Source organism: Ascaphus truei, chromosome 7 (genome assembly GCF_040206685.1).
Source record: "Ascaphus truei isolate aAscTru1 chromosome 7, aAscTru1.hap1, whole genome shotgun sequence".
In the NCBI taxonomy this organism is placed as follows: domain Eukaryota; kingdom Metazoa; phylum Chordata; class Amphibia; order Anura; family Ascaphidae; genus Ascaphus; species Ascaphus truei.
Window position 1 is genome coordinate 97918236 of NC_134489.1, and position 9044 is coordinate 97927279.

Here is a 9044-nt window from a genome sequence, read left to right on the forward strand (position 1 = left end):
TGGTTTCTTGCATTTTTATTAAAGTATAATATTTAATCCATGAAAAAAAAAAAAAAACATTAAATATTTATATATATATTTAAAAAAAAATGATTGCTTCCATGAGGCGTCTGCAGATTCGTCATACAAAAAGATTCTTCATACCAATTAAATTATTTCCCAGTCTTCTCCCCGATCATGAGATTGCAACTGCTGCCCCGCCCCCAGTGTGAAACAAATGCAGCTTCTTTGCAGATTAACCTTTTAACTGCTAAAAACAGGGCTGCAACATTTTGTGGTGTGGAGTATTGCAGGTATCTTTGGCATCTGAGAGGTTCAAATGCAACGAATAGAAAATGTCAGTTTATATATAAAAAAAAAAAAGCCGTTTCAAGTTTGACAACGAAAAAGAAACGTTGTAACACACACACACACACACACACACACACACACACACACACACACACACACGGTAGTGTTTAAAGTGGAGGTGGTCGAAGGACTGTAGGAGCGGTCCACAGGACAGCTGAAGGAGTGTGGAGCAAACCTCTGACGGAGGAGACGGCGGGGCACACCCGGCAGTGGAGGGGTTAAAAGGTGCATTCACTTTTACACCATTTACATTGTCGGACATTTATTAAAGTACTGCACCTTTCTTCACTGCACTTCAGCAAAAACTGAAGCCGCTATGGAGGAAAATAAAAAGCACATAATATGCTGCATTCTCTGTCGGTCCCATCCCAGATGAAATATCTCAGGAGTTAGTTGTTCTCAGCACCTGTATTTTGGCCTCGCTGGCCTGGCTTCTCCATGTTTGGACACATGGTGTACAAGTGGGTAGAGAGTGAAGGAACAGATGTGGAGACAGCATCAATATGCCTTAATTCAGGGTCTGTATTAAATATCGTAAAGAACAGGAACAGCAGTAAGAAAAATATATTTTTTTAAAAGAGTGAATGCATCGGACAATAAACATTCTCACTACTTTAAAAAAAAAAAAAAAAGGAAGACCATTCCTGACGGTTTTGGGACATTCCTACTTATAAGAACCCTGGTTGTCTGACCAGAAGCGCTTACACTTAGCAAGGGAGCAGAATCCCACATATGCACCGACTGAAACAGTAATGTGTCCCTCATGAAGTAAGTTGGTACCGGAGTTGCGGTTATCACAGGCTGGGTTGCTGTGTAGGCTCCCTCACACAAACACACAAATAAAAAAGCAGACAACGGAATAAGGGGCCGTTGGCAGTCACTGTTGAAGGGGATGTCCCCTCGCGTCCGACTTAACCCCAATTCCCAGTCTAGAGAGTTGTTTATTGCAAGTTCACACACACACACACACAAAGATTGTGCCGTAACAAGGGCAATCTGGAGGTGCAAATGCAGTTCCGCCCCTACGGACAACAGAGTATCTTGGTGGGAACGGGGCAGTGCAGCTAGGGTCAACCTGATGTCCTTCCCCTGCCCCATGACCATCCCGGGTCTGGTGCCGGTAGTTTCCAGGGTAAGATCAGGTGCTATTCCCCTGCTCCTGCTCAAACAGCAGCATGGCAAGCTGTGAGCGGGAGCCCAGGCCTTCCAGGTTGCTCTGCACGCACCGGTGATAGATCTCCTCGCTAAGTCGCGGGTTACACGCCCGTGGCCGGTAAAGCTGCAGCAGTGCTGGCTCCACTGCCCGGAAGACGTGGAGCCCCGAGTATCGGATGAACATCTCATAGACATCCAGCATCTCCAGGATCTCCTCGTTCTCCTGCGCATCGGCCGCCATCTTGGTGCGGGCCGCCATGTAGTCGGCATTGTAGAAGCAGGCCTCCTCAAAGACATCTCGGTCAAAGCGCCCGGCGTCTCTGACAAGCTCCAGCGTGGCGGGAGGTGGCTGCTGACCGTGCTCGGACACCTCGGGATTGTAACCTTGGAAGTGGATGGGGAAGAAGACTTGCCAGTTGTTTATGGTATTCATGCGGCAGCGGTTTAGGAACTCCGTGCTGACGTGGCTGCCCACGCCTGCGAGGAAGAAGAGGGTGTCCACTGGGTGCTTCTTGGAGATGATGTCCATGAGTCGGATCTGGGATGGGGCGTCTGTCTTCACGCTGATCCAAGGGATCTTGATGTCCCGGTACTTGTGCTCATACTCTGCAATCTGGCTCTTGACCTGGCCGAAGATGTCGTTCTGGCTGACCTGCTGGGCCTGGAAGGGGTCATAGATAAAGAGCAGAGTGAGGAGCGAGTTCTCATTGCTTTGGATGTCCGTAAAAGCTTGCAGGAACCGTGCAGCGTGCTCTCGGTCTTGTGCCGTCAGCGGAAGGATGATGTTGATGCGGCTGGCCTCGGTGACATATGGCATGGGGATGATTTCCACCTCGCTGAGCGGGCGCACTAGGTGGACGCGCTTGGTGATGGACCGGCTGTGGCCTTTTTGGGTCACCAACTCCAGCTGAAGGTCCAGCGTGTACTCCATGCCTCGCGTGGGGTCGAAGCGCCGATACCCATTTAGCAGCTGCTGTTTGCGTACGTGCAGCACCGGCTGGTACTTTCGGTTCAGCTCGTCCACCGCCGTGCTGATGACGTCAGCCACATCTGCTAGGTCGGAGCCAATCAACTCGCACTTAGGGGAGCCGTCAGCGCAAGAGAAGGCTTGCTCCTCTGTGAAGTAATCCCAGCGTAACACCTCGAAGCGTGTTCGTGGTTGGAAGGGAGCGTTGATCCCCAGGGGCCAGCTGGCTGCTTGCTCCCCTTCCACCGTCAAGCTACTGGTATTCCGAATCTCCCTCTGTGAAAACAAATGGCAAGGGATGTGAGGAAATAAACAAGGGTGGTAACAAAAGTCCATTAGATACAGACACAACCAGTGGTCGATTTGTCTTTAAAAAAAAAAAAAAAAAAAAAAAAGGAGTACAGTGAGACTTAAAAAGATTCTATGGGGCCATTCATGAGAATTCCCATTCAAGTCAATCGTTACGATTCCACTTTAATTATTAACGCAGCAATCCCGCTATAGAGTTGTTGTTTTTTTTAATATCTTAACCTGAACTGGGCAGTACCACCGGAGCTCATTGGTAGTTCCTCAACATCTAATATCTCTGGAAACTAGGGGTCCCCGGATGTCAGAGAACCCCCAGTTTAGGTAAGAGAAGATTACACTTGGGATTTCTGCTTTACCTAGGGGGGAGAATGTTGAAAAGGTTGTAGGAGATTTTAAAACAGGCTGGAGGGGGGAGGGACAAGAAACAGATAACTAAATAGAATAGATGGGGATAGATAGCAAGGTGGTATGGAGGTAGAATGGGGGCAAGTGGGAGTTTTGCAAGCAGCGAGATACCCATAGTAAATACAGATAATGCTAGAAAACTTCTAAAGACTGAACACAAATGGCACAGACAGGCAGGAGCAGATAAGATGATAGTACAGACTGAAAAACACCTTAAATGCATGTGTGCTAATGCAAGAAGCCTGGCCAACAAAATGGGGGAGCGTGTCTTACAGTAATAGCTGCAAGGGAGCAGTATGATATCATAGCCATTACTGAAACATGGTGGCATGAAACTCATGAATGGGCAGTTAAAGAAGAGAAAGTGGAGTATGTTTATATCTAAAACCTATTATAAAGGGAAGATGTTTATGAAGGGAATGATAAAAATATAGAGGCCTTGTGGATAGAAATTAGCAGTGGAGGTAAAAAGCACAAAGAAAATGTTAGTAGTGATATACAGGCATACCTCGCATTAACGTACGCAATGGGACCGGAGCATGTATGTAAAGCACTACCTTTTTCCCACTTATATGAATGTACTGTACTGCAATCATCATATACGTGCATAACTGATGTAAATAACACATTTGTAACATGCTCTATAGTCTCCCCGCTTGCGCACAGCTTCGGTACAGGTAGGGAGCCGGTATTTCTGTTCAGTACGTGATGACAGGCGCATGCGTGAGCTGCCGTTTGCCTATTGGGTGATATGTACTTACACGCGAGTGTACTTAAAGCGGGGTATGCCTGTACTATAAACCACCAAATATCTGTGAGATTGAGGAAGCTAAAATACTTTTGCAAATGGAGAAGGCATCCAAACTAGGTCATGTTTGCATTATGGGTGATTTTAATTATCCAGACAGACTGGGGCAATGAGATTAGCATCACAATGAAATGGGGGTGCTTAAAGACAATTATATGACCCAAATTATTGAGGAACCAACCAGGAGAGGGGTAATATCAAACAAACAATGTAGAAGTCATAACAAATATTCAAGTCCTGCAACATTTGGGTAACAATGATCATAACATGGTCTCATTTGAAATAAATTATCAAAAACCATATTACTTGGGTTCAAAGACCTTAAACTTTAGAAAGGCAGATTTTAATAAACTGAGGACTAATCTACACTGAATAAATTGGGATTATGTTTTTACAGAGGAAAATGTGAAAGAAATGGGCAGTTTTTAAATCATTGTTAGAAAAGCACACTTATCAGTGTAAGAAACAAGTCTAAACCAATGTGGCTAAATAAACAGGTAGGGGAGAAAAGGGGAAAGAAGAGGCAGGCGTTTAGAGTCTTAAAGTCAGAAGGGACAGAGACATCGTATCAAAATTATAAGGAATGTAACAAAAATTGCAAAAGGGCAATCAAATTAGCAAAAATGGACAATGAAAAAAAGGATTGCAATAGAAAGTAAGATCAACCCTAAAAAGTTCTTTAAGTACCTTAACAAAAAAATGAGGAAAGAAAATATAGGACCTTTTTAGTGTGAGATGGGTAGGCAGATTATTGGAGATCAGGAAAAAGCAGAGGTATTAAACACATTATTTGCCTCTGTGTTTACCAGGGAAGAATCAATTGCAATAGTAGTTCCGCAGGAGGAAGCCACAACCTCCATATTAATGAGTAATTGGTTAACTGAGGAAGAAGTTCATAGGCGGCTTGATAAAATTAAAGTAAATAAGGCACCTGGCCCCGATGGCATACAGTACATCCAAGAATTCTCAAAGAGTTAAGCTCAGTAATAGCCAAACCATTATATTTAATATTCAAGGACTCCATTTCCACAGGCTCAGTATCACAAGATTGGCGTAAAGCAGATGTGGTGCCTATATTTAAAAAGGGGGCTAGATCACAACCGGGGATTTACAGACCTGTAAGACTGACTTCAATAGTAGGGAAACTACTTGAAGGTTTAGTACAAAATATAGGATAAAGTATCTGTCATCTAAATTTAGCATAGGGTGAACTTAATGGTCCTTTTACAACCTCATCTACTATGTAACTATCTAGACGTGTATCACATTAAGGAAACCCTATTTGACCATATCTAAGGCTGCGGCCATAGTGCAGGCGCGCGTGCGCGTGACGGAGCACAAGTAGGCGTGCACATCTGTGGCCTGAGCGATCTGTGGAGTCAGATCACTTGAGCGATGGGGAGGCGTGGCCATGACATCACAAGGCCGATTCGCTCAAACCTGACCGTCACGCGAAAAATCTTAATTTTTTTGTCTGCTCAAAATCCTGCCACGCCCTATGCGACGCGCGAAGCGTGGCCGGTGCACTTCCACGCCCTATGCGACGCGCGCAGCGTGGCCGGTGCACTTCCACGCCCTATGCGACGCGCGCAGCGTGGCCGGTGCACTTCCACGCACTATGCGACGCACGCAGCGTGGCCGGTGCACTTCCACGCCCTATGCGACGCGCGCAGCGTGGCCGGTGCACTTCCACGCCCTATGCGACGTGCGCAGCGTGGCCGGTGCACTTCCACGCACTATGCGACGCACGCAGCGTGGCCGGTGCACTTCCACGCCCTATGCGACGCACGCAGCGTGGCCGGTGCACTTCCACGCCCTATGCGACGCGCGCAGCGTGGCCGGTGCACTTCCACGCCCTATGCGACGTGCGCAGCGTGGCCGGTGCACTTCCACGCCCTATGCGACGTGCGCAGCGTGGCCGGTGCACTTCCACGCCCTATGCGACGCGCGCAGCGTGGCCGGTGCACTTCCACGCCCTATGCGACGCGCGCAGCGTGGCCAGTGCACTTCCACGCACTATGTCCATTGCCTTAGGAAGATGTACACAATATTTGCGCTTGGAAAGCAGAAAGGGAGACAGGATCCCCAATAAATCTATTTTTTTCTTCAAAGAGGAACCGTAAGGTTGTCAATTTAAAAAAGTAGTGGTACTTCATACCCTCTAATACAGGGGTGGCCAACTCCACTCCTCAAGGCCACCAACAGGTCAGGTTTGAAGGATCTCTCTGCTTCGGCACAGGTGGCTCAATCAAAGACTGAGCCACCGGTGCTGAAGCAGGGATATCCCAAATACCTGGCCTGTTAGTGGCTCTTGAGGACAGGCGTTGGGGCCACCCCTGCTCTAATACTACCACCATTATTACTCTGAGCACTGGTCCCAACAACACTTTCATCTCTCACGGATAATGCTCATAAAAGACAAGCTGGCAGATGCACGAATTGGTAAAAGAAAATCCTGGGGCTTTTGTACAATAATAGAATGCTTTCATCGACTATAATTGATGCAAATGCCGGCTTCTCCCCCGAGGATGTAATAGCTGCCGTAAGCAGTGCATTTTATCTATTTGCATAAGTACCTCAGCCAAGACTTATGGCGGGACTGTGTCCTCATTCCCAGAAATACATTACGTACAATTCCCCCACAACATCCACAGCCTGACTGTATCTAGCAGGACATCATGCAAATACGTCCCCTACGTTTCTGCTTCCTTTACTCCAGGGGTGGCCAACTCCAGTCCTCAAGGGCCACCAACAGGTCAGGTGGCTCAATCCGTCCCAGCTTCAGCACAGGTGGCTCAGAAATTCAGTCTCCGATTGAGCTCCCTGTGCTGAAGCTGGGATATCCTTAAAACCTGAACTGTTGATGGCCCTTGAGGACTGGAGTTGGTCACTCCTGCCCTAAGCAAACCTGTACTAAATTGCTGAGATCTCCCTGTTAACGCCAGGGAAATATACAAGCTATTCAGGTAACAAGTAATAGAATGACACAGCAGGTGCAGTTAAGTAGCAGCGGAGAGATTTCCGGGGGAGGGGGGCAGGCATCTTTATAAGCCTTTCCAAATATAAAATGACATAAATGTATCTGTGAAATTCAGAGCAACGGGATACAATGTGATTAATATGGAAGATGAGTGCACATGGAGAAGAGACCTGTGAAAGTTTAAAGCAACAGTCGCACGCAAACCGAATTTGCATTTTATTTTACCTCTTATAAGAGATCCTTTCTCGCCCTTTCAAAATTTGATGTCTGAAATATTAAAAGAAAGCTCTCCCCACAGCCCAGTCTAAAGGTTGAAAAAACAAGAAAAGCGCACAACCCATAGTGTAGTAAAAAAATATATTATTTTATTTTGTATATTTATTATATACACACACACACACACACACACACACACACACACACACACACACACACACACACACACACACACACACACACACACACACACACACACACACACACACACACACACACACACACACACTATTGGTATAAATTTAAAATTAATATTTATAAACATAGAATAACTTGTGGGTATGTAATATCTGTTTTTTCTGTAGGGTATGTAATGTCGTTTTTTTCTGTATTATTAGGATATCCATATATTGTCAAATATATACATATACACACACACAGACACGTGTGTTATGTTATTTAATTATAATTTTAATTATTATGATGCTGTGACTGTAAGGATTCTACCTTCGAGGTATCACCCACTGTATAACACTAGATATATATATATATATTTATATATTTTTTTTTCACTGTATAGAAACTTTCTATCATTGTTTTAGAGTTTCATAAGTGATAAGGATTTAGGTTATTTACAATAATGATGTTGTATCTTAGTTAGGGCATTATTGCTATGTGTTTATTATCTAATATTTTTGATAGTGTAAGCAACTGTGTATTTTGTTGTTTTTTATTTTCCAAATCATGTTTTTCTTAAATTATTTTTTTTTCAATTCATGTATGTAGTATAGTTAGGTCATTATCTACTATTTTAGTATTGTGTATTTTGTATTTTGTGTTCCTTGTCTTATTCGTATTAATTATGATGATGTCATGTTTTAGTTAGGGTAATATTTATTGTTATACATATATTAGGTCGTGTGGTCAGCCTGTTGCGTGATGGTTCGGTTTAACACTGATTGAATAGGTATGGTAGCCTATAATGTTATGAGGAGAACGAACGAAACAGATTGGTGCATTTGTTCTGATCTCCTGTATTTTAACTGGACGTCCATGTTGTCAATCATACCTCCTGACGAAGCGTCGTATGATGCGAAACGCGTAGAGGTGACGTCACACGCAGTAGAGAGGAAGCGTCATTACGTTCCTCTGGGCAGCTGTGGTATTTGTAACGCGAGGTGAAGAAGTCTGTTACTTCAGCCGGAAGAACTTTACCACCGGATCATCTGGCAATTTGAGACCTTGCCATTGTGTTGGTACACTTGCTCCGTTCTACCCCTCCTTCAAGCTCCCTCCAGAGATGGTTTGATTCATTGTGATCCTAATTTTTATGTGTTATTCTATGTTTATAAATATTAATTATTTTAAATTTATACTAATAGTGTTTCTCTTCTCTTTTTTGCGCCCTGCTATATGTATATATTTTGGTTGTTTGCCCCACTGATCACGGGAGAGTGAGGAGCTGCAGAGAGATTTATATTCACACTTTGGGACATTACAAGAATTTTTGGGACTGCGTACACTTAATACTTTTTTCATTATATATATATATATATATATATATATATATAGCAACTGTAAATATTACTGTATGTTCATTTGCATGTCTTAGACAGGTCTGCAACCCTGTCTTTCCCCATTGTCACCCAGCATACAGCGCTTCCACTGCAGCAAGGGATTCTGGGAAATGACATGCAAATGAGCACACCGTGTCACCTTTTGCCTGAAATCCATTTTTACATGGAACCCATATAAGCTAATACTCACTGTTAATACAGCTTTTAAGCACAGCATGGGAATCAGATGCAAAGTCAGAGAACATGTTTCAACCTTCATGGGTCTCAGTGTGAGGT

The 9044-nt window shown here is 44.5% G+C and overlaps 1 protein-coding gene across 2 annotated transcripts in view; it reads right to left on the bottom strand.

Moving 5' to 3' along the window:
- Positions 1 to 9044, bottom strand: part of CHPF (chondroitin polymerizing factor) — a 33611-nt gene continuing 24567 nt past the window's right edge. For both annotated transcript variants that reach the window (XM_075609565.1, XM_075609566.1), the window contains exon 4: positions 1 to 2749. In XM_075609565.1, the coding sequence (XP_075465680.1) occupies positions 1490 to 2749 (1260 nt within the window). In that variant the 3' untranslated portion in view covers positions 1 to 1489. The remainder of the gene's footprint in view (positions 2750 to 9044) is intronic.